The sequence below is a fragment of the Prionailurus bengalensis genome, chromosome D1 (genome assembly GCF_016509475.1).
Source record: "Prionailurus bengalensis isolate Pbe53 chromosome D1, Fcat_Pben_1.1_paternal_pri, whole genome shotgun sequence".
Classification (NCBI taxonomy): Eukaryota; Metazoa; Chordata; class Mammalia; order Carnivora; family Felidae; genus Prionailurus; species Prionailurus bengalensis.
Window position 1 is genome coordinate 28816286 of NC_057346.1, and position 26306 is coordinate 28842591.

Consider the following 26306-nt stretch of genomic DNA (forward strand, 5'->3'; position numbering starts at 1 on the left):
TAGCACGTGCAAGCTAGAATTCATCCCTGGTCCTTCTCCTAGGACTTCTGTCTCTACCCAGGAATGGGCAGTGTTGTCATTTTCATAACTAAGAAAGATGTTATAGCCCATATCTGTTTTTCTTTTCAGTGTTAAACAAAAAACAGTAGTAATTGAGGGATTCAAGGCCTGTGTGAATGGAGTGTTAAGTTCAGTGTTTTCGTCTCTGTATAGCCCAAGATAATTTTATAAATATCAACCTGAACTTAGACTCCAGTAGAGTCAAAATGAGCAACCCTACTAAGGAAGTCTTCTCCTACAATAAAAGGCTAAGGTACCAGTGATGTCTGAAATTTCATCAGGTTGGTGATAAAGCATCTTGCTTTGCCTGTTGGTTTTCCCCCAGGAACAGATCTGGAAGACACACATGCAAACTCCATGAGGCTGGGTGTTGGTATTTCTCAGCTGTCCACATTGTAATGATTCTCTGTGAAGCTTGTAGTTAGGGGCGGGGCACAAGCCAAAAGCTCAGAGGAACCAAACTTAGGGGCAGCTGGAGCATTTCTGTGCAATAAGAGGAGATTGTGACCAGGTGCTGTGAAGGGCGGAAGCTCTTATTTCACTGTAGTCTCAAGCGTTGCTTAAGATGTGTTGCTTTTCAAAAGCAGTTAAAGGGCCATTTGATAGAAGGAATGGTTGGATTACCCACTGTCTGGATCCATTATAGTCCTCAGATCTTCAGGCGGGTGTGTTTAAGAAAGGCCAAGCCTGGATTTTTCTCTCTTTCTGCAATAATCCTTCTCTTTATTTCAGTGCTCTCTTTGTCCTTAGAAGATTCCAAGAAGATACTTTTGCTCTATTTTTCTTACAATTTCTAGACACACACTCGCTGTCTGCCTCTTTCTCTTTCTCATTTCCTTTCAGATCCTAAAGTAGCTTGAGACCCTGGATCCACACTCTTATGATTCTATCTCTGCAGCCCCTCATCCTGGGCTTGCTTAATCATTGTTTGCTGTTACTCTATGTATAAATGCAGCAAGCGTAATAAAGCCACTATTCATCAGCAAGAGATTAAAGACATAGAGGGCTGTATTTTTGGAGGTTTGGCACAATTGTTGCAACTACAGAAAATGACAGGTATGACAGCTTTCTCTGCCATACACTGTGCTCGGGTGCAAGGTACAGCATAGGCATGTATGTCTGATCTTCTTCTACTCAACTATATGTGAACATTTTCATCATCAAAGAAAATACATTCCCAATCCATGCAGGCCACACACCCTGGATTATCTGTATTCAAAAAGATCAGGCCTGCTCTTTTTATAAAGAAATTTCTCCAAGGAAAGGAGTAGGGTGCAGATAGACACATAGACTGTGAAGGACACTCTGGCTCATCCGTGAAATAATAAACAAGCATCTTTCCCAGGCTCTGTCTGTCTGTTTGGATTCTGCCAGGATATCTCATAGGTCAGGCCATGGGCTGTCTGTAGGAAACCAGGAGGTTCACAGGCCTGGTAGGAAAGGAAGGCCATTCACACAAACACTGAATGCTGATGGCCACTGGCCAGAGGGCTGGAGGATGGAAATAATTAAAGCTAGAAGACTGGAGATTTCAGAATTGAGAGATAGATGTTTGAAGGTGGGGAATTGGGAGTTCCAGGGATCCATTCAGAAGGCTTAGGTCTATAGACGTTGTTTCTCTTCGTATGTCTGCCAGGATGGTGGAAAGGATGCTCAGGTTGGGAGCTTAGCATATCTCAAGAATGCAGGGAGAAAGGAGAGAGTCTATCAAGGTTTGGCAGGGTACTTTCAACTCTTTCTGTCTCTGCATCTCCCTTCCTGGCCTGTCTTATCCTGACCTGTGACCACTTCCTGATAACAAGTGGTCATTGTCATCTGTACTTGCCTGGATTAGGGAGAGTTGAGTTTGAAGCCTTCCCTACCTTTAATCATACGGTTAATTACCTTCCTGAAGGACATGAAATATTGTGATGTGTTTGAAACGTCTTTTGTAGATCTTTGTAAAGGACCATCTCTGCAAAAAGGGAACCGGTTGATGGAAATTTCCACCCCAGTCTTCTACCAAACCCCCCCAACCAGAGCATTCTGACTGAGGGAGCAATTATGCTTGCTTTTCTTTTCTTTTCTTTTTTTTTTAACCTGGGAGAATTGTCTCCTCTGTATTGTTGTGGAGATTCGATAAATGAGACGGATAGATGGGGACAGGTGTGAGGAGGTGACTGTAGTTGGCTGCCAAGTTACCTTTGTGATCCATCTCTGCAGAAGCCAGCATTAATGCCGTGGAGACTCAGCAAGACTGATATCCAGTAGTGACAGTTTGGACATCTAAACATGACCTTGGATGTGCCCAAAACCACAGCTGAAGCTATGCCAGCTTTTCAGTGTAGTATATCACAGGGGCCACATAACCGTGCTGGAAATTGGCTGTGTTCAGAGCATTAGTGTATCTGCAAATGAACATCTTTGGCCCTGTACACACAGTGTGGTGTAGTGAGACTGCTTCGTTTCAGTCAATTTCCAATAATTAGACACTCACAGGAAGCCCACGACTGTCCTCTCGGATTCATCTCAGAGAGGCTGTGAGATGCCCCATTGCGGGCATCAAAAACAATTATTCAAGCTGTGCAGAGGTTGCTGATCAGAATTTCCTGCACCACGGCTGACCATTCACCTGGTGTCTGGTCAAATTTTAGTTGCTAGAGGAGAAACTAACTAGGACTCTGCTTTTGGCTTTCCAGAGCAGATTGGTTGCAAGGAAGTTCTCTCCTTTAAAGTAATGGAAAACTGTTTCAAACAAGGGTCATTTCCTAGTGCCTACTCGCTCTGCAGCTCTCATTTCACCAGAAACCAGATGTCTAAATTAATGGCTTTCAAAAATGTGGTCTCCAGACCAGGGAGGGGCCCAGCAATCTGTATTTTATCAGGGTTTGCTGCTGATTCTATTGCACATTGAATTTAAATGTTATATAGGGCACATATATATATGTGCTTATGAGGGCTTATGAGGACATTCAAGAACACCAAATTTGAAACCAAATAAAATAAAACTAGGTCTGAATTCTGGCTCTGAAGCTTAATACCACTGTTATTCTACTAAATTCAGGTATTTTTTTTTCAATCTGGATATTTTTTTAACTCAATTTAACTCCATCTGTAAACTGGAATTAATAAGTGAATCTACCAGGTTTTTGAGATGATAAAGTAATCTATATAATAGGCTTCCATAGCACCGAGTATACAATAATATGTGTTCAGTAAGTATTAGCCATGAATATGAAAGTCTATTTCTCTGCTTTGGATCCAAGCAAAATGTAGAGCAAGGACCACTCTTAAGGTAATTAAGACAAATAACATCCCAGGTGTATTACTAGTAAAGTATCCTGTGGAGTGTGTTGTTCAGGGATTTCAAAACACTGTGGTTCCAAATCCACATTTCAAGGGAGGCAACCTGAGAGGAAGAACATCAGGAATGTCTGCAGGGAACCTAAGGGAGGGGATGGCATCAGGCGCTTCCTTGTTGGCCATACTTCTCCACCTCTCATTTGCTCTCAGAGTATTCTAGGTATTGTCATCAAAGCCAAAGGAAGTCTTGAAGTGCATTCTAGACCAGCCCAAACTTCACATGTGTTATCTTACTAAAATGCACATTCTCATTCGTTGCATCTGAGGGAGAGGCAACGTCTCTGCATTTCTACCAACCTCCCAAGGGATGATGATCTTCTGGGTTTCTGACCACACTTTCACATAGTGAGGTGCTTAGCTGAGTGCTTCCCCAACCCTAGTGTTCATAGTTTCACCACTAGATTTATTCAACTTAAGGAATGCTCTAGAGCCATCAGCATTGGCATTATTTGGGAGACTACTAAAAGTTCAGAACTAAAAGTTCAGGAACCGCCCCCCTCCAGGCCTACCAAATCAGAATGTACGTTTTAATAAGATCCCAAGAAGCGTCATAAGCACAATAAAGTCTGAGATCAACTTAGAGTATGTATTTATTCACACATAGCCCTGCATTCAGAAGGACCCTGAAAATGGTTAAATTCTCTGTTCTCAGTTTCTTGAAATTCTTAATAATTCTTGAACAAAGAGCTCTGTGCTTTCATTTTGTACAAAGCTCCCCAAATTATGTAGCTAGTCCTGGACACATGGCTCCATACCAGTGTTTTTCAAACTTTGGTAAGGATATTACCCAACTGGAATGTTGTTAGAATTCTTATTTCTGGATACCCAAAGCCTGAATCAGTAGGATAGGAGGTGAGAATAAAAACCTGGAACAAATCCCTCATGCAATTCTGATGCAATTGACCCATGTCCAATTCCAGAAATATTCCCTTGATCTTCCCTGGTAGGTAAGATCTTCCATCATTTACAACCTGCATTGTCTAGAAAACACAATGAACAACATAGAACTTGCTGGACACCAGAGCAAAGGTGTTTCTAGTTGATCAGCTTTCCCCACAGGCACTTTCAGCAAGGCTCCCCACCTGTGCCTGAGTGGCCCTGCAATGATCCTGTGACATTTACACAAGTACAAGCAGAAAGGATGCACGGTACAGGATATCTCATCTTGAGAGGACCACCCGGGGAAGCTGGTGTGCTCAGTGGCAATTCTTAGTTTTTTTTGAGAATTCAGCGGAAGCAATCATCCTTCCCCACTGAACTCTCCCTTCCCTTGAACATTTTGAGGAGGCCATGGGACCAGGAATTAGACGACCTGGCTGAGAGGTTTGTCACTTCCTAGCTCTCTAACCTGGGCAAGTCACCAGACCCTTCCAAATAGTGGAGTCCTGATCTTTAAAGTAGACAATGGGTAAGATCATCTACTTCACAGATTTGCTGCAAGAATCAAAAGAAACAGTGTGGATGTAAAAGCATTTTGTACACTGCAAAGGAATATATAAATTTGAGGCATCATTATACATACTGAGCTACATTGCTATTTCCAGCATTATAGTTAGGATCAGGACACTATTTGTGAATTTCGCCCAAGGCCATAGAACATACTTGGTGTATTGAGAGAAGGAAATGAATACAGACAGAGAGATGTGATTAGGACTTGGCGAGAGAAGCTGGAAAATTTGAAAGTGTAAGGAAAGGGAAGGGAGCTTCCACAATTTGGGGACTCCAGATGCAAAAATAAAAAAGACAAAATCTATTTTTACATGTGCAAACAGTTTTGAGATTTTAGAAAATGTCTTTAGTCTCACAGTAATTGAACATTTCTGCCCCTGGGTATAATGAAGATGAATAGCAATGGTGGTGGTCCATATTTAGTTTTGACTTCAGAAGCCTTCTGTTAGAACTCACTATTCTGAGATAATGTTTAGGAGTCAAAATCTAGGTCTCTGATCTGGCATATATTATCTGTGTGACTTGGGAGAAATATTTAGTTTCTTTGTTCTTCCATTCCTTTTACCAACAGAACCTTGCTCATAGGGTTGTTATAAATATTGGATGACTTAGTACTCCCCAGATGCCTACATCATGGGAATCCTTAAGCAAAGGGCGAGCTATGGTGCTCAAAGGGCCTAGCCACTCTGGGTGTGGAAGATGCCTCCAGTTGTAACTATTGAATAGTAATGACTATTGAAGTAGGCTTGTGCTTAGGTGGTTTAAGAAGCACTGGGCTGTTCAAGGCCCAGAAATCTCAGATAGTGTTCTGAGACAATAATCTTATAAGACTTCTGTTTCCCCGTCCCAGAAAATGCCAACCATGACAAATCAAGCAAGATATGCGTATGTGATGGTTCCCATTTCTCTCTGATCCCTGGACTTAACCATCTGGTCTTCCCTCCAGGTGCACAATTGACAACCGGGTCACCCGGGTGGCCTGGCTAAACCGCAGCACCATCCTCTACGCTGGGAATGACAAGTGGTGCCTGGACCCACGTGTGGTCCTCCTGAGCAACACCCAAACCCAGTACAGCATCGAGATCCAGAACGTGGATGTGTATGACGAGGGCCCATACACGTGCTCTGTGCAGACGGACAACCACCCAAAGACCTCAAGGGTCCACCTCATTGTGCAAGGTAGGGGTCGCTTGGCTGGATGGTCTGGATGGATGGCTGGGAGAGCCTGTATTGAACACTTTTTCTGTTATCTCCAGCAGAGATACATTCAGTTTGTTCCATCTGGCCAGGACAATAGGACAACTAACTGTCAGTTTGTGGTTAGAAGCTGAATTTTGAAATAAGTTTTAGTGTTGAATAGGACTAGGATTTTTTTGTTTTTGTTTTTGTTCCAATAATATATTTTCTCAGAAAATTATCTTCTGATTATTGCTTTCCTTGGCTTTTTTCTTCCCTTAAGTTTCTTTTTTTTTTTTTAGGTTCCATCCAGTTCTAGGCCTGCTTTATTTTAAGACCAGTGTTTTAGCTCTTCTGGCACTTCACACGTGCCATACCCTGGAGCAACCTTCAAGAAAGCAGAGTCCATCACACACGTTCTGAATGCCCACCTGAGACGTGTCCTTCACAGCCACCTCCATTGTCTCCAGCTTGCCTGTGTCTCTCATCTCCCAGCCCTGGGTTTCTGATGCCACATCTCCCTTTTAATAACCTGCATCTGATTCACTGTTTGGTGGCACCCCAAGTTCCTGCCCCCAGATTTTTAGGCCTATGTCAATGTTCTGGTTTTGCATCTCTCTTGGTTCTGCTCTGGCTGAGTTTTTCAGGCCCTGGGAATGATTCCTACCTATTCCCCATGAAGCAGAACTGACCCTGGGGAATTCACATGACACTTTACCATGGTGGGCAGCTTTTAATTAGGGAGTAAGAGCTCAGAACCAGACTTGGCCTCTTTATGGCTGTGAGACTCAGATCAAGTTACTAACTGGGCTTCAGGCTTTCCTTCTGTAAAATGGAATCAATGTTGTGAGCAGCTTGCTGAGGACTACACTTTACATAACACTTAGAAGCAGGCCTACAGTGCTGTTGAAGTGTTAGCTATTAATATATTTTTATTAAAAATATTTTTTATATATTTTTGAAGAGAGAGAGAGAGAACAAGTGGGAGATAGTGGAGAGAGAGGGAGACACAGAATCCAAAGCAGGCTTCAGGCTCCGAGCTGTCAGCATAGAGCCCGACCTGGGGCTTGAACCCATGAACCATGAGATCATGACCTGAGCTGAAGTCAGACACTAACCAACTGAGCTACCCAGGTGCCCCATCATTAATATATCTTTAAATACTGATACTGCATTTTAGCTTTTTAAAATTCTTTTACAGTGGGCCAAATTCCTCATTCTATGATCTCAGAAGCTTAAGCCCTGAGCAGTGTAGCCTGGCCCTTCTGCTGGAGTTTCTTCCCCAGTTCGATTTTCAGTTCCCTCCATACAGCTGAATGCCATTTGGGGCAAGAAGCTCCTCTTGGGGAGGCGCCTCCTGCCACTCTCTTGTCAGGGAGCCCAAGGAAAGGGGATGGACTTGGTCAGTAAACAAGGGCAGGAAAGTGACTGGAGAAGGAAGAACACAAAGGAGCTGGAGGTATGATGGGGAACCCTAGCTGTGAGAAGGCAGGAGGCTGCCCACCCTGGGCTGCAGCCATGCGCAGTTGAAGGGTGAGGCAACGCGAGTGGGCATGAGACACAACCATCCAAGGGCACCGTGACACTGGCCCTGGGCAGCAGCAGCGTCCTTCCTGCCGGGGCAGAGCTTGGCCACACCACGTTGTTCTTACTTATTTTTCTCTCTTCTAAAAAGAAATTGCGATGGCTTTTTCTATTATTGGTTCTCCAAATGAATCTTTTTCAAACGGCTGGATGCAAGCAGCATTTTTTTTAAAGGAAATGGAATTTCATAGAAGGTATCAGTGTTTTACAAACAACAGAAAAAGTATCATTATATAAGATTTTTGTTTCAGAGTGTGTAAGTTTTTAATATAAAATACATTTTTATTTTGGTGGATAGTTGGCAAAAAAAAAAAAAGGTTTGAAAATAATATTCGATGAAGAGGCCTGGCAACTGCTCCAGGGTCACCATCTGTAATCTCTGCCAAAGGGTGCTTCTGAAACCCCTCCCTGAAACCATGCTCCCCTTGCACCCCCACCTGCACACATGTATTGTCAAGAGCAGGATACCCAGCAATGACAAGAGAAATCAGGAAATGCCCACTAGTACAGACATTCGCTTTATGGAGTAGGACCTTTATGGACCTGGAAAATGGAAGGAATAGTGAAAAATGCTGAAACCTCTCTGAAAATAAGGACCATGTTTTTGTCATTTGTTTTTCTTAAGCTCTCCCTCCCCCCCCCAACACACCCACCAACACACTTCTGCCCTAAATACCTGGGAGAGTACCTTATCCAAAGTGCACATTTAATAACTACTTTTTGAAGCAAATGGCTACACTTACAGTCCAGAGGTCTTATACAGGCTCAAAGACAGAAAGTGGAGTGTGTGTACGGGTGGAGACATAGGAGAGGTGAAGTGAAGGGGTCTACATCAATCTTCACTCATGTCCACACTAATGGAAAATGTCTAATCCCCAGCTAGGTGTTTACATCTGTGACTTGGCTAGGTGGCCTCTTAGCATGACACACCACCTCAAGTATTGGAATCTCATCTTGGGCTAATTTTCGAATGCTGATGGGTGTATTGATTTGGAAACAAGCTAGGTTAAAAAAGGCACTGGTCTTGTACACAGACTCAGCCCAAGCTAATCCGCTGTCGATATGCCTGGGCTGAGCATTATTGACACTTTAATGAATAGTGGACCATAGTTTTTCAGAGCCAACCTGTCCCCCCTCTTAGAAGCAATCAGACAAACTAAATAGAGCCAGACTCCCCCATTTCTGTATTGGAAAGAGGATACATCACCATCCAGGATTTAAAAAAAAAAGAAATATATTTATCTTGGGATCATTTATTGTAGTGAACATAAACCCTAATTCCCCTAGCAGGAGCTGACTGTCTGGATTTTGTTGAAGTTGCTATTCAACCCTGAACAGAACACTGCCGGAATGAAAGTCAGACATATTAAGTTTTCAGAATGGTATTACAATCATTAAACACTCACAGACACACTGACGCACAGACGCACACAGACAAGCTAGCAGCAGCAGGAAGAACTGAACTGATGGTCTGCCCATGAGTGTGTGTACTTATGCATATGCAGTCAGGTCCACATAAAAATAAACACACGTGGAAGGAAGGTAATGACATTTTCATAGTATCATGTGAGCTGCTTAAGGTCTGGGATTAAGTCTTTCCTCTTGTTATCAAATACCCTTTGTACCCCACCAGTTCTTTGTTCTGGATCTTTTGAGTTCCTGCTGACAGCAGTGAAGCCACCTTTGCAAGTGTCTGAGCTTCAGAACTTCAGCCCTTTGTTATGCACTTATGAGTACTTTCATTTATTCATATGGTAAATAATTACTGAGAAACAACTCTGGTTACTGGTACCTTGCCCAACCACTTAGCACATGAAGATAAACAAAAAGCCACCTTTGAAGAGTTAGTTCCCATTCAGGTGGAAATGGACTTCTGTGATGTTTGCCCAAGTCATCCCCAAGAATTCAGTTTCTAGAAGTATAGCTGCTGTTGACTGAATCCTGGGGTACGAACCTGCTCCAGACACTCCTGGAAACACCTGCAATGTGGGTCTTCTTACCCCCATGTAATCTGATTATATATTTTAATAGAATTCAGAAATGACATATATAGAAATCAGATTGGTCCTTTTATGTGGCAGCCAGATTTCCCCATGCTGCTAAGCACTGGTCTGTCTCAGCTCAAGAGCAGGGGTGAAGGGTTAGAGGCCTTTTCTTGGTTCGTGTTTGCCAGAACTTTAGCTGAGCACCTAATCTTCAGTCTATCTTGTCCTCAGGACAACCTTTCATTGGTGGCAAGTTCTAGATGTGTGCATTTCTGCTAGGATAGTTTTTAAATCTGTGGATAGCATTGCATATTCTTGTGGTAAAGGAAAAAGGGAAATGCTTAGATCCTTTCCTTTCTTTTGTTTTTATGGGTTCGTCTCTTCTGTATATTGCTGCTGAACTGTATTTTCCCTTTCTATTTTGTTTTGTTTTTCTTTAAATGACAGCTCTAGGGATAGAGCCACTTGGGTGGCTCAGTCAGTTTAGTGTCCAACTCTTTATTTCAGCTTGGGTTATGATCTCTCAATGGTTTGTGAGTTCGAGCCCTACATCAGGCACTGCACACACAGTGCAGAGCCTGCTTAGATTCTCTCTGTCTCTGCCCCTCCCCTGCTGTCTTTCACAAAACAAATAAATAAACTTTAAATAAATAAATATAGCTCTGGGGCTACCTAAATGCTCCAAAATCTTCCCTAGGGTGTTGGGACTGGGGATATTTTCTTAAGGTCTTGGCCAGGCTGGTCAAGCAGCTAGAACATGGACTGGGTCAGTCTAGCCTGGGCTGCAGAAGAGGGTCCCTGTAGTGGTCAGTATAGGGGGTTGGGAGAACAACTATTAAGTGAAGTCATGAGAAGCACCAGGCAGAGTTAAGGGTGAATATCAAAACACAGAGATCTCAGCCTCCATGGCCCAGAATGTTAGACCAGTCTGCAGGAAAATGGTAATGGTTCTTTTGATTTGTATTGTCCAAAGTCAACATGGAGAAAGGAACAGGATCGTAGTTGTACACAGAGAGTCCAGGTGATCAGGTGGGACATGTCTTCTAGGCAAGCCAGGAATAAAGGACAACCTTGACTAAGAAAGTGGCTCTAGGGGGCAGCATGGAAGGAGGATGAGGGAAAAGGCAGCAGGGGCTGGTGGTGAGAAGGGGGAGGGAACAGAACTGAATTAAGTACATACCTACCACAGTGGCTATTTAAAATTAAATGAGCTAAAACCAAATAAAATTTAAAATTTACTTCTTCAATCACACTGGTCACCTCAGGTGCTTCAGTAGCCACATATGACCAGTGGCTGCTCTATCAAGTAGTATAGAAATAGAAAGAATATTCTATCATCTTAGAAAGTTCTTTTGGGCAGTGTTGTATGTGAGTACCATTATGGGCCAGCACATGTAAATGAAAGGTGGCTTTCATTGATTTGAGGGGCCCGTTGTGGTATAGAAAAGAGAATTGGATTTTGTAGAGAACATGGAAATAGGAAAAGACAGAGGTCTTTTAAGACAAGAGAGTATTATTATAAAGATAGAGGACTGGAGTTCCTCTGTTAGCTGGGGCAGAGTAGAAAGCCCAGAGTCTGAAGATATATCCAAAGGAAAATAGACAGAATTTGGGGGTTGGTTACATGTGGGAATTGGTGGGGGAGTGGGCCAGGACATTGAGATTTCATCTGAGTGCTCTAGGGCAGGTTGATACTAACTCATCTAAACCCTCATGTGGTAAAGCATCATGTGTTGTGGAGCACTTCAGATCTTTGGACTTCTTAATTTTAAGATGGCTTGAATCCTCCATTCAATACTAGTTTGTGAAAAGTAAGAAATACCACCCACGTATTTTCACTTGGGCAGCCAGAACACAATCTTATAGGTCAGCGTGAGGGAGATCCATTTTAGATTTATTGAAATTTGGGTCTAATGATTTCCATCCCTTGACCTTAAGGTGTTCTGCTTTGTGAATGTAATTAATAAGCGCCTGCTTCTGGAGTCCAGCTGCATATTTTAACCCTTTTCCTCTCTTAAACCTGCTGCTTCTCAGGGTATCTAAATACCTCCACCTCTGTCTCTATAGTTCTTTGAAAGAGACTGAATCATAGAGAGCACAGAGTGAATAAAACACTTTGTGGGACTGAACTGTTTGCTAAGTTAAGGGCAATATGGAAGATATCTCAAAGCCCTCATCATTTCATAAGCACCCTTGCGTGATGGCACAGCACAGTGACCCTGGTGGTCTGCAGAACATAAGCAAAGATCTTTTTCATCCACACACAGAGGCCTGGGTCATACACCTGAAGGGCTTTAATCTCCTTCAGAGACACATCTGCATGATGCAAGTGTTAGCATACAGTGCTCATAAAACAGGGGTAGTACTTTAATAGCGATAATAATAAAAATAATAATAACTAATAAAACTTTTGGTCTCTATCAGTTTCCAAGGCCCTTTCTAGGTCTCTCTTTTGTCACTGGAACACCTAATCACCCCCTCCCTTTTGTTTGCTGTAAATGAGTTTTCCAGTTTCTTGCTAAGCAGAATTAATCTGAAAATCCCTGCTATTGTTTGATAGTTAATTACCTGCCTTTTGGAGTCAAACATCTCTGAAGCTCACGAAAGGGAGGAAACACTGTCTTTGGAATGGGGCAGAAATGAGAGAAAGAATCCAGAATGTTGTTGTCATTCCCTGTGTTAGTAGAATTCCAGAGAGAAAGGGCCTAGGCCAGGGAGATAGTACAGGCAGGTAACTTGAAAAAGATAGAGCTTGGGCGGTACCAGCCCTTCATTTACCTTTTATCTTCCTGTTCTGGGCCCTCTCCTCTTACCCACTGATATGTATAATCGTGCTGTTTTCCAAACCTGAATAATTAATTGCCCTTGTCAAATCAAACTCATTATTATGATTAAGGTAACAGGAACAATAGCTTTTAATTTCTGGACACCTATGCCCCATAGACCATCCCCCCCACCCCCACCCCACTCTGAAACTCTACAAAAGGAAATTTGAAGCACAACATTTCAAACTGAATAATGTGCTGTAATCCTTACACTGAAAGCAAAGATTTCTGTCTCTCCAGCTACATCACCTAGAAAGCACCATGCCTCCCTGGCACTGCAAGAATCCCATAGCATTGAGAAGACCTTTGTACCAACTTATTTCCATTTGGGCTGCAGCTTTCCCAGCCTGTTTTGGAGGGAAACATCACCATCCAGTTCTGAATCAACAGAAGTCACCTTCTGAGTACATCTGTGTTCTTTGGGTTTCAATAGCCCTGTGTGACAATAGGTCACATTTGCCATCCCAAACTGTTTTCCAAATTATCTTTCCTCTCTCTGAAATGGATGAACATGGACATTCAGTCTGATCATAAGACTGTGCATATGAATTCAACAGAACTTTAAAAAAGTCAGGAAATTAAATCCCACCACAAAATTAGAGTGATCCTCAAAGTACCCTGGAGAATGACAAGGAAGTAGGGCATTTTACCTGAAATTGATTTACAGAATTTAGACAGCATGCAAATGAAGCATTTCTGTTCTAGCTGGTGAGTTCTTAAATTTCTTCATGCAGTTACTGACAATGGATGGGCTGAAGAGTCTCTTAGACTAAAGAAATCTGAGAAAATTGCTGTAATGAAAGTCATATTGGTTTAATAATGGCATTTTCTGTGCCTTCTGGAATGGCTGGGAGGGGCCTCCCCTTTTGGAAGCAGTTTGGAAAACTTGACATTTGCCTCCTGGTGTTTCCTGGTCACATCAGTAAATAAAAATAGGGTCGCCCTGTCCAAGCCCTTCACACCATTCATGGCTCTGAGGAAGCAGAAAGTTCAGGAAGCCTGACCCTATTGCTTCACTGAAAATACTTACAGGAGTCACACAACATCCCTCCAGGTAAGCAGCTAGGGCTCCTGCAGGAGGGTCTTTAAGTGACCACTGAATTCTTATCCCTGACATGGTTAATCCCAGAGAATCTGAGCTGCCTCGAATTCTAATAGTATAGTGGTTGGGATTCCTCATGGATCTGATATATCCCTGCAGCCTCCACATAAGACATACATTTTATTTGAGGAGAAGGGCAAACAAACATCAGATCTGAATGAGTAGCCCTTTTAAAGTACATTCCTATATATCCTCATTCCCACATGAGAAGCTTCCAGTAGTCCAAGCTGAACTTGAGACAAATAGTCCTACTTAAGGATTGCATGATGCCTCCTTATTGTCTCATGACCCACTGATATGGATCTGGCTAATCCCATATGTTTGAAACATTCCTCATACAACATTCCTAGAGGTTTTGCCATTAGAAAGTGTTATCAAGGCCAGGATCACGGATCTGAATACCAGGCTGTTGCCAGAGGACTCTTAAGTACTTGAAAGACTTAAAAGCCTCCAACAATTCTTTAGTTTTTGCTAAAATTGAAATACCTAGCTTTTTAGGGCATGAGAAGAAGTTGGTGACTATGTGTCTCAGTCCATCTGTTGTCAGATTGAGAGATGTCAACTGAAACTTTTCAATTCCATTTACCAGTATTTTGAAGTTAGGCACTGGGGACACAACAACTCAGAGTTCCTGCCCTGTCTAGCAGAAGGCACCCCTACACTTACAAATAACTCTCTTCTACAGTAACAGAGGTTAAGATGCTCATGTATATAAATGCTTTTAATATACTGAGAGGGAGTAATTGAATTTACCTGCAAGACTAGGCAAAACTGCATGGTTACATTTCATCAACCCCCTCAATGGTGAATAGGAATTTTTAGGTCAGGAGAGAAGGCATCACTTTTCTTCCTCAAGGAAAGTTCCGTTAAGAAGAAAGTTGTTCTGGCAAAAGGACGAATATCTACAAGTCTATCAGTAGGATAGAAAATCACAAGCACCAGGGTCAATAAACCTCAGTAGGAAGAGAGAAGTATCAGAATAAAAGAATAAATACAAACCCAACGAGTTCTTTGTCCCTTGCATGGTAAAGATATAAAGGGGAAATGTTGCAGAAACCTCTTCTACCAGAAGTCAGTTTTTAAAACACTAAAATGTATGTTGTATAAACATTGCAGTTATAACAATGATTCTTTTTCCATAGTAAAGTTAAGCTACATTTCTCTGTACACCAGTAAGTAGAGCACACAACAGTAAGACTCTTTGCTCTCCCCTCATGGTGATTTTACCAGAGAGGGTGAGGATGCTGCTAAGGATAAAAGTGAGCTGCAAGGGGCCCACACCTTTGGGACCTGGGAGACTGGTTCCTTGCCAGCAGCCTCCTCTCACGGGTACCTGAGAGCCCACTGCATGCAGGTGAAGGAGTCTCAGACTTTCAGATGTATCCAGGCTAATTTAGGCTTTAAGGAGTCACCACTTGGCATATATCTTAACACCTCTATTCTTGCCGAACATCATCTGTGGTAAATTAGTGTCTGATGGTAAAAATCTAATTGGTTTCTGCTGGAGATGGGCTCAGTGGTGAAATGCTCCTGGAGTTGCCAGAGCACAGTGTTTTTCTTTTGAGAGATCTTCATTTCATGTCATTTGAGAAAGAATTTATTGATTTAAAATTAGGACAGTTTAATTTGGTGGCATGTTTTCTTTATGTCTCAATTATATATTCATGTCTTTGTGGTAAACTCAGCTGGTGGGGGGATTAAGAATTCAAAATAGAGGATTTTCACTTGGCAAATAGTGCTTTCTACTGTGATTAATTGGGAGTCTGCACAATGAACCCGGTGTTGGCTCCACTGGGGATTGAATAGCTTAGTAGGAAGAAGGAAATTTCAGGATTTAGGAGTCCTGGATTCCAGTCCGAATCTTGACAATAAGTACCTGGAGGAATGACCTACTTCTTTAATCTATTTCAGATTAGATGCACTTTGTAGGAATATTTTGATATATCACATAATCTAATTTGGAGAAAGTTACCAAATAAAAGGCTGCCAAATGCCATTTTCATATTAAAATCCTTCATTTGTGTAACTATTTATAAATAGTAAATGTTGCCAAGCTTTTGTGTCCATTTGTCTTGTTTTGATTTCTTTAAACAGACCCACTCTTCTGTACCAAGGATGCATCTGTGTTCTGTTGCTGGTGTGGGTCCTCCTTCCCAAGAATCTGCTTGGATTACATCCCCGTTCCCCACCCTTGTTCTGTTGAACTCCAGTGTTCCTGGTTTTCTGACCTTCTGGCCTGGTGATGTTCCTGTGCTGTCTTGCCCTCATCCCCTTTGCTCTCATAATTCAATTAGACTTGTTTTATTGTGGTCTCATTGTGCTCTGAATCTAGATTTCAAAGAGGGGTTCTCATACTAACACTGCCCCACACTCCAAGGACTCAAGCCAGCCTAGCCCTTTCTTCCCCCCTGAGAAAGGCAGATCAGACATTTTGGTTTTCTTTTTTCCCTTTCATGCACATGTAGACCACCATGAGTGAAGTACGGAAATATAGGTTGAGACAGATACAAAGACGAAAGAGACCAGTTCCTCCCATCAGGATATTTGGTGGGGGTTGGGACAGATGGTAAAGTTTGAAAGGAGGGGCTGCTAGGATTGAGCCATTCACAGGAATCCCAGGACTGAGAACTGAGAGCCAGGTGCCTCCCCAAGCTTGGGAGCAGGGTGTGAGTGTGTGAGAAGGCCACACAAAGAGAAGTGTTTGGAAATGGACAATCTAGCATTTCAGATTCTGGCTATGAAAAGGAAAATAATTAGTGAGTTTTCACACACCCACTCAGCCCTCCATCACCCACCCTTTTCCACTCACAGGCAGAGTTATTTTTTTAAACCTGAATTGGATGGTACCTCAAGGACTTAACATGAGAGAACTAGTTTTTTTTATCAAGACCTATAGGTCCCTGGGATGAGCCTCCTCCACTCCTGGTTCACGCTGTGCTCCTGCCTCCCATGCTCATTTGATTTTATTTTACTTATCTTGCTCTTTCTGTTCATGGGCCCTTTCTACATTCCCTCTCCTCTGACTTGCATTCTCTTCCTCTTTTCACTCAGCAAATCCTATTTATCCTTCAAGCATGAACTTGAACATCATTTCTTTAGGGATCCTTTTTCAGACCTGCCTGTCTTGCATTAACTCCTCCCCTTTCCCCAGGATTCAGAGCCATGCTATTCTTTGTGTTTCTTGGCACAATTATAATTTGACATTTGTTTGATCACTTGGCTATGTCTGCTTTGCCAGTAGACTATGAGTCTCCTGAAGGCAAGGGGCCCATCTCTTTTTGCACCTTGTCTCAAAAGTCTGGAAATTAATAGGGCCTCAGAGGTTACTGGTTGGATAATGAGTGGATCTGTAAAGTTTCTTTTCTTATTATTAAGCAGAACAATTCATTTTGTGTTGGGACTGGCCATGGAAGGGTGAATAAGAGCCACCCCAATGTATCAGATTCTAATCCTTGGAATTGTAAATGATACCTTATAGGATGACATCTTTGCAGATTTGAGGAAGTTAAGAGTTTGAGATATGGAGATTGTCCTGGATTAGCCAGGTGGGTCCTAAATATAGTCACATGTATACTTATAGGAAGGAAGCAAAGGGGAATTTGATACACACACACAGAAGAGAAAGCAACGTGAAAATGAACCGGAGAGAGTCAAAGTTGCTGGCCTTGAAGCCTGGATGGATGTGGCTACGGGCCTAGGAATGTCAGCAACCAGCAGAAGCTTAAAGAGGTGAAGAACTGACTCCCCACTAAAGCATCCAAAGGAAGCACAGCCCTGCTGTCACTTTTACAGATTCTGATCTTCTGATCAGTCCTTCCAGTTGCTTGCCAGATCATTCAGGGTAGAACCCAAATGATCCTAAACCCAAATGTGGCCTAAAAGGTCCTATGCTGGCCCCTGACATCTCTCTGACCTATGCTCCTAAAACACTCTTTGTTAACCTATTTACATGATGTTCTTGAATCAGGGATACACCTCTGTCTGGACCTTTATAGCTTCCTATGCTGGCACCCCATGCCAGGTGTCCCTTGGGGCTCTACTCTCAAAGGTCACCGTACGGGAGAGGCCTCTCTGACCACCTGTATGGCAGCGAGCTCCTCACCTCCCCAAGTTACTCCCTGGGACTTTTCTGATGTGTTTTCATCTATTACATTATAAATATTTACATGTTTAAGATCTGTTATCTGTTTCACTGCAGGAGAACACAAGCTCCACGACGGCAGGGAGTTGACCTGCCCTGTTCACTGTTGTACCCAAGTGCCTAGAACAGGGTTTGGTGCATAGTAGACACTCAGTAAATATCTATTGAATAAATATGTGAATGAAAACTTGAAAAGCAGAGCCTTCCATTAAGTGAAATTTATCTATTTTTATTTTTTCCCCAGTGTTTATTCTGTCTCTTTGCTTGAGTGAGAAAGTCTGAACTTTTCTGTTATTTCTACCAAAATGATTCTCAGACCAGGTGACATTAAACTAACTTTAATAGGGTGGATTTTTCTGGGGCATCTGGGTGTCTCGGTTGGTTAAGCATCCAACTTCAGCTCAGGTCATGATCTCACAATTTGGGAGTTTGAGCCCTGTGTCAGGCTCTGTGCTGACAGCTCAGAACCTGGAGCCTGCTTCAGATTCTGTGTCTCCCTCTCTCTCTACCCCCCCCCCATTCTTGCTCTCTCTCTCTCTCTCTCTGTCTCTCAAAAATAAATATATTTTTTTTAAATAGGGTGCATTTTCTTAGCAAAGAAGAAACTAGTGGTGCAGACTGAAGGAATAACACAGGAAGGAATGGAGAGACCTGAGTGTGGGTTGCTCCTTATAGCAGGCTGCAGACAAAACATGAGTTGTGAGGAAGTGGCCCCGAGTGTCTCTCTGAGGAGAGGACCAACTCTCCAGCAACCCAAGAAGTTCAGACTTCACTATGGAGGAATGGGGAATCAGAGGAAAGTTTGAAGCAAGGAAACTACATGAGTTATATTTTAAAAAAAGACTTTGGCATCAGAATGGGGAGTTGATTGGAGGGGGAGTTTTGAGGCAGGGACACTGATAGAGAATGATAACATGGTTTGTATCATGTTATGCCATGTCCTTGGCCTGGAGAGATTCCCTCTCTTCTTAAGAAGTTACACAAATAACACATTAGAGCAGCTGGTAGAGGCTGGATCAGTGTACACACACAGTAAGAGTAGGCTGGGCTCACAGTTTTCTGGATGGTCTTATTCCAAAGATACATGTATTCTTCTCAATGTGTGACTGGTTAAGGTTGAAAGTAAAAGAAACTTAATGTTTTCATCTTTGGTAAAGTTTTGGGGTTTTGTATTTATAAATAAGTGTGGGGGGGAGGCTGTACCATGTTTTGTTTCAGTTTGGAATCTTGAGAATATGGCTTTCAACTTATTGAAATGAAACCTGATCACCCAAGAGGAGATAAGGTGTACACCAGCCCATGAAGAAAGCTTAAAATAAGACAGGATAGGAGAGAATCAAGCAACAGAAGGGTCTTTTAAACAGGAGAAGATATTTGAAAATAGAATAGCAGATTCAGAGAACACCAAATCATGAGATACCAGAAACTGCCTGTCAGCCCACCCTGATGTCTGCCTCAGACTCTCATGAGGAACTTTCGAGGAAAAGAAAGTAATAAGAAGAATGTTGTCTTTCCCCAGACCAACTGGACCTGAATCACTTTGGTGGAGGTGTGGGTGGAGAACATTGTGTAGCTGGATTTGGGAGTTATAGGTCAGGACACAGTGGAGCCAAGAGCCAGAGGCAACTAAAGTCAATTTGATAAGACTTTTTTTTTTTATATTTATTTTTTAGAGAGAGGGTAAGAGTAAGTTGGGGAGAGGCAAAGAGAGAGGGAGACAGAATTTGAAGCAAGCTCCAGGATCTGAGCTGTCAGCACAGAGCCCAATGCAGCACATGAACCCATGAGCTATGAGATCATGACCTGAGCCAAAGTCAGATGCTTAACTGTGAGCAACCCAGGCATCCTGAGAACACTTTTTTAAATATAAAATCCTAAATTATGTTCATGCTCATTAGTAGGAATTGTGTCAAATCGGGTAAGTGGGTGTGCTCTGTTTCTAATTACAGTGTATCTTTCAACTTCCTGAGTGTGATGCTGTATTGTTGTTAAAATGAAAATTAGGAAGCAGAGTCATAAAGAAGAGTGATTCCCCTAAGTGGGTCACCATAGTCTTGCCTATATTCCCCTACATTGTTTTAAAATAGTTTTCTCAAGAGTTATTAGACTGCCGGCCTTCATTGCTATATCCTAAGACATCTGCAGCCCTCCCTTTTCTCTCTTTAGGCAACATATAGTCTGCTCAGTACTCAGTGAAGGCATATTCAGCCTCTTCTGAAGCTCAGATGGCCATTTCCCCTATAGCCAGAATTCACAGCACCTAGATTCAAGTGGCAGAAATGGCAGTGACACTATTCACTATCCTCCCTAGTGACCCAATAGCCAAATGTTTGCCTCCTGTCCCCTCAACTTTATGATCTGCTGGTCTAGAGACCTTAGTTCCAAAGGGAGGAATGCTTGCAACAGGAGAAACAATGATTCCATTGAACTGGAAGTTGAGACCACAACCTGGCCACTTTGGGCTCCTCATGCCCCTGAATCAACAGGCAAGGAGGGAAGTGATGGTACTGACTAGGGAGGTTCATCCTGACTACCAAGGGGAAATTCAAAACAGGGGTAGAGAAGAGTATGTTGGGAATACGGAGGTCCCTTAGGGCATCTCTTAGTATTATCATGCTCTGTGACTAAGCTAAGGGAAAACCAACAATCCAGTCTAGGCAGGACTAAAAGACTGCAGAGCCCAGACCTTTCAGGAATAAAAGATTGGCTACCCTGTGAAGTCAAGAACCAACAGCAGCTGAGATGCTTGCTACAACAAAGGGAATTCAGAGTAGTTAGTAGAAGAAGGTAGTTATAAACAGAAGCTACAAGCACATGGCCAGTTACAGAAATGAGGACTCTGTCTTGAGTATTTCAATAGCTTCTCTCTATTTTGTTATAAATATTTTCGTATGTGTATATACATATATTAAACAAACATCTTTGTTTTCTTTCCTTTCTTATTCCCTTATCATGTAACATAAGATGTATTGACTTTCTGTGAATTTTACATCATAGTATTTATGGTACAGGCTATCAGAAGAGCAAACATTACTCAAGGACTTTATTTCCTCTTCTAGGGAAGGGATTAGTACATCTTCAGTTGTATGCAAGATAGTTGTATCATGCTAAGTGGATCATATAACCTTGTTATTGTCTTCATCTGGAGATTAGTTGTAATTTAAGGAAATGGAATGGGTATCAAGTTGCTAGGGGTAGACTTGTGATTGCTAATTTTATGTGTCAACGTGACTTGGCAAAGGGATGCCCAGATAGCTGGGAAGACATTATTTCTAGATATGTCTGTGAAGGTGTTTCCATAAGAGATCAACATTTGACTCAGTAGACTGAGTAAAGCAAATTTCCTTCACCAATGCAGATGTGGATCCTCCAATCCATTGAAGGCCCGATTATAATGAAAGCCAGAGAAAGGGTGAATTTGCTCTTTGCTTGAACCAGTACATCCATCTTCTCCTGCCCTCAGACATTGGCCTTCTGATTCTCAGGCCTTCAGTCAAGGATTAGATTACACTGCTGGTTTTTCTCATCCTCCAGCTTGAAAATGGCAGATTATCAAACTTCTCACCCTCCATAATTGCATGAGACAATTCCTATTATATATATAATCTCCTCTTAGCTCTGTTCCTCTAGAGAAACCTGACTAATTCAGATGACAAGTGAGTTTTTCATGCTAAAAATCTTCCTCAGATTTAGAATAAGTTTAGCCCTATAGGTGATAGCTAATGGTACTGGGAAATGTAGGTAAACATAGCACATAGCACTCAGAAAAGCAGGAAGCTCACTGGCCTAGCAAGTGAGGGTGAACTGAAATAGAGTCATTACTATCTGTCCCACCAAACACACAGAAACTCTGGCCTCACCTTTCTGCTCAGAGGCTGGATGAAGAAAGAAGTATTTATCACATAAACTCTGCTCCTTCCTTCATTCACTATTCAAATATTCATTGAGTTCCTACTGTGAGCTACATATCATGCTGAACTCTGAGGGTAGAACACAAATACCAGATACTTGTCTCCAAAGAAATAATATTCTAGTGGATGACAAGAGAAGTCATAGTTCTTCTGTTGCCATTCAAGAAGTACATAGTTCATTGTAAAACAGGCAGAGAGTTGGGTCAAGTGCCATGGCTGTGGCACTCAAACATGTTGTGTCTGTGTGGCCCCTTTGGAGAGACTCCTACCTCTTAGAACCTCAGGGGAATTCCAAAAGGAAGTTTTGCCTTAGTTGAGAGCTGAGTTGTTAGGTAAAGAAGGGAAGGTGTTCATGCCAGTCAGAGTGGCTAAAATGAACAAATCAGGAGACTATAGATGCTGGCGAGGATGTGGAGAAACAAGAACCCTCTTGCACTATTGGTGGGAATGCAAACTGGTGCAGCCACTCTGGAAGACAGTGTGGAGATTCCTCAAAAAATTAAAAATCGATCTACCCTATGACCCAACAATAGCACTGCTAGGAATTTACCCAAGGGACACAGGAGTGCTGATGCATAGGGGCTCTTGTACCCCAATGTTTGTAGCAGCACTTCCAACAATAGCCAAATTATGGAAAGAGCCTAAATGTCCATCAACTGATGAATGGATAAATAAATTGTGGTTTATATACACAATGAAATACTATATGGCAATGAGAAAGAATGAAATATGGCCTTTTGTAGCAACATGGATGGCACTGGAGAGTGTTATGCTAAGTGAAATAAGTTATAGAGAGAAAGACAGAAACCATATGTTTTCACTCTTATGTGGATCCTGAGAAACTTAACAGAAGACCGTGGGGGAGGAGAAGAAAAAGAAAAGAGGTTAGGGAGGGAGCCAAAATATAAGAGACCCTTAAAATCTGAGAATAAACTGAGGGTTGATGGGGGGTAGGAGGGAGCGGAAGGTGGGTGATGGGTATTGAGGAGGGATGAGCACTGGGTGTTGTATGGAAACCAATTTGACAATAAATTTCATATTAAAAAAAATAAGGGAAGGTGAGCTGTTCTAGACAGGTAAGAGCATATACAAAGGCTAGGAAGTGAATGGGAACATGGCCTGTTCAGAGAAGGTGAAAGCATCCCACAGGTGGGCCATTAGAGGAGGTGGTACAGGGATCTGAGGTGAGACCTGAGAGATGGGCAGGAGCCAGATTACAGGAGCTAGGAAGTTTTTATTAATGGTAGAATGGGCCCAGAGTAGACCTTATTCAGGAGGATTGCTCACTGGGTGTCAGTTTTGAAGAGGGTATCGGGGGAGCAAACCAAAGGCAAAAAGGCCCTCCATGGCTCATCATCCTTACCTAGACCATTCCTTACCCTGCCTTATCAGAACTTCCTTGAGTTAAGAGGAGGTAATATCAAAACCAAGCTCATAGCCTATATTTTAACCTTCAGCTGGGTTTAAATTGTGGATAGATCCTCCACCTTGGCTTCAGTGAGCACCTACTCAGGTCAATAGAGTTAGTGTGGATGTAGACATGCACCTTTCCTTCTATGATAGGCAATTCTCTTTCCTCTTTGCTGTTTCTCATCTGTCTCTCTGAGGCAGTTTTTCATTTGATCTTGCCAGAAACTTCTTTTTTATTACCACATTGACTTTTTGTTGTCTTCAGCCTATTATTGTTTTTTTTTTAATCTTTTTTTTTTGTTTTTGTTTCTTTTTACTTTTGTTTTGTTTTACTCCTCTCATCATTCCCTTGCCTGAGCCACTCTCCTCTCACTTGTCACTGACACTACTCTTCATGTTGACCTTGAGTTCTCAGGACTGTGCCTTTATGCTTAAATGCTCTTTTTTCCAATATTTGCTAGAAACTTCTTTCCTTCACCTACATTTTCTTCTATCCCTTTCTTTTTTTTTCTCTTCTTTCTTGGCCTCCATATGCTTTGATACCCCTCAGTGTCACCCATTGTTCTCTGCCCTCCCAGGTCACAGCTCCATGCTACCCAACCTGTTGGCCCCTCCCAGCCATGCAATCTCTGTGTCTGACCTGTTAGTGTGAAAGCCATTACCCCTTGACACGGCATCTGTGTTTTTGCCACCTACACTAAGAGTTCATGTTGTCATTATGGAGAGGATAAGATCATCAAATACTCCTGCTTATTTATTTATTTATTTATTTATCATTTCACTTAATAACCACATCTTGAAATTGAACCACAGTTTCACTCAGGTGACATCGTTTCCTCTGGGGAGTCCATATCTAAACTTAGCTGAAATTCTCTCCATGCGCAGCACTAGGAGAGAAGATGGTATATTTAAGGTTTCTTTATTGAGACTCAAACATGTTGTTTCTGTGTGCTCTAGTGCAATGTGTACATGTGTATGCAATAGTGTGTATGTTTGTGTAGGGAGGTTTCCATCTGTTTATGAGCCAGAAGGAACTCACAGCTGATTGTGGACAGGATGGATTTGGCAATATTTATCCAAAGTGATGTGAAGACCATAGAGGAAAAAGGCTCTACCTGACACTGGGGACTGCTGGGGTGGCATTAGAAGAGGGGCTGTTCCAGAGGCCTGATTCTTTATCTATGTAACTCTGTGCTGATCCACTCTAAAAGAATGACAAGTTGTGAATGCACCGATCATCAGAAATGCCATGGCCACTCCACCAGCCACATGGAACCCTTCTCTGAAGAGAGGCATCGCCTATTATCAGCCCTGGCCTGGCCATCAGCAACAACATCAGGAAAAAGGGATTTTCTATAGTGGTACAGTGGCCACAGTAAAAAAAAAATTACTGAGTCACAGGGATCTTCTGTAGCCCCTGCTATGCCCAGAGGCCTCTTCTGCTGTAGGCTGGAATACTTTACTGGGGCAGAGTGACTTTTCTGTGCCCAGAGGTATTATTTTGTAAAAGATTATAAACACAGCTTCTAATCTCAAAGGACTGTTAGGGACAACTATGGTAGCTGGCAGGTCTTTACATGCAATGATAATAATATTTATAGCTACACCTTACTGAAACCTTACTATGTAGCAACCGGGAATCAGATGAAGAATTTTATGAATATTATCTCATTTAAAGTTCAAGACAACCCCATGTAACAGAAGCTATTATAATCATTACTTTAGGGATGAGATGGAAACCTACTAACCTGGGTAAGACCATATTACTAGACCAGACATATTACTAGAACCAGAATATGAAATCAGACAGTATGACTCTTCATAGTCCATCCTCAGACACTGTGCTTCCCTTTATAAGCAGATTCAGGTTAATCTGAATCAGATGATGGATCCTGAAGTAGGCATGGTCTCCATAAGTTTGGGCCACAGGTTCAAATCATTTCAGAGCTAGAAGCCATCTTGAAGGCCACATAGCCAGTGATTCTCAACTCTTGCACATTAAAATTATTTGGGGTATTATTTGACAAGAGCAATGTTGAAGTCTTCTCTGCATGGATTCCAGTTCAATTTATTGAGAATAAGACCATGGCATGATTATTTTTTTAAAAACTCCTCACGTGCTTATATTTTTTATCCATGTTGAGAACCACTGTCCTAATATTATCACAGATGAGAAAAAATGAAACTTAAGAGGTTAACTGACTTGTCTAAGATCACACCACTGGTTATAAGGGCAGTTGTGAGGACCAATCCCAGATCTCCTGGCTGTTATCCAGTGTTCTTTCCCTTACCCCCAATGAAAGACAAATTTTTCCTTGTGTGTGAGAGAGAACATGGTGAAACATGGTAAGTAAGATTTTGGAGACACAATTGGGCTAGAATAGTCACTGTGTAATCCTGGGATTCAGGTATCTGTGCTTTGGGTTTGTCTCATTTTACATAATGAGCAAAATTATAGAGCATGTCTTTAGGAATAATTGTGAAATTATGTTGTGAGATGATAACACATAAAGGTTACATAATTCCACTAAGAATATGGTACTTTTTCTACTGTATAGAATGGACCACTCATCGAACATAAGTCTCACAAGCCATCCTCATGGTAGTCAGCAATGATACCAACTTTAAATTTTAAAAATAAACTAGTTGGGGCGCCTGGGTGGCGCAGTCGGTTAAGCGTCCGACTTCAGCCAGGTCACGATCTCGCAGTCCGTGAGTTCGAACCCCGCGTCAGGCTCTGGGCTGATGGCTCAGAGCCTGGAGCCTGTTTCCGATTCTGTGTCTCCCTCTCTCTCTGCCCCTCCCCCGTTCATGCTCTGTCTCTCTCTGTCCCAAAAAAATAAATAAACGTTAAAAATAAACTAGTATGTAAGTAGAGAATTTTATTGAAGATACCATGTGCTCGTAAAATGCATCTTGGGCAAGTTGATATTGCCTGTGGACTCACACTGAGTGTTTACTGATGGCATTTCCAGCCACTGGATTGGCTGCACTGGGCCAGGCATTCAAATGTAGTATTGCCCTTCTAGCATGTTAATCACAAATGGGGGTAGTGTTCTGCCTCCCCAGGTTCTTCTCAGTCTCATCACCAGAATAGAAGTAAAGACATTTATAATGTTGATGAATGGGGAAAGAATCAGCACTTATCCTGTAGACTAACAAGACAGTTTCTCTATGGAATTATGACTTTGGGAGGCATGTTTTTTTCCACGATTTTTTTTCCAATTCTATCCAATAAGAAAGACACGGTAAAATGGACTTTATAGATTGTTTGTCATAGTTGATGTAACAGTACTCTTGCCAAGTTTCCCCTTACCTCAC

The 26306-nt window shown here is 42.1% G+C and overlaps 1 protein-coding gene across 4 annotated transcripts in view; it reads left to right on the plus strand.

The window, feature by feature from the left end:
* The window catches only part of NTM (neurotrimin), a 941468-nt gene that overhangs the window by 761975 nt on the left and 153187 nt on the right, over positions 1 to 26306 (plus strand). For all 4 annotated transcript variants that reach the window (XM_043579843.1, XM_043579845.1, XM_043579844.1 and 1 more), the window contains one exon: positions 5798 to 6030. In XM_043579843.1, coding sequence (XP_043435778.1) covers positions 5798 to 6030 — 233 coding nt within the window. The remainder of the gene's footprint in view (positions 1 to 5797; positions 6031 to 26306) is intronic.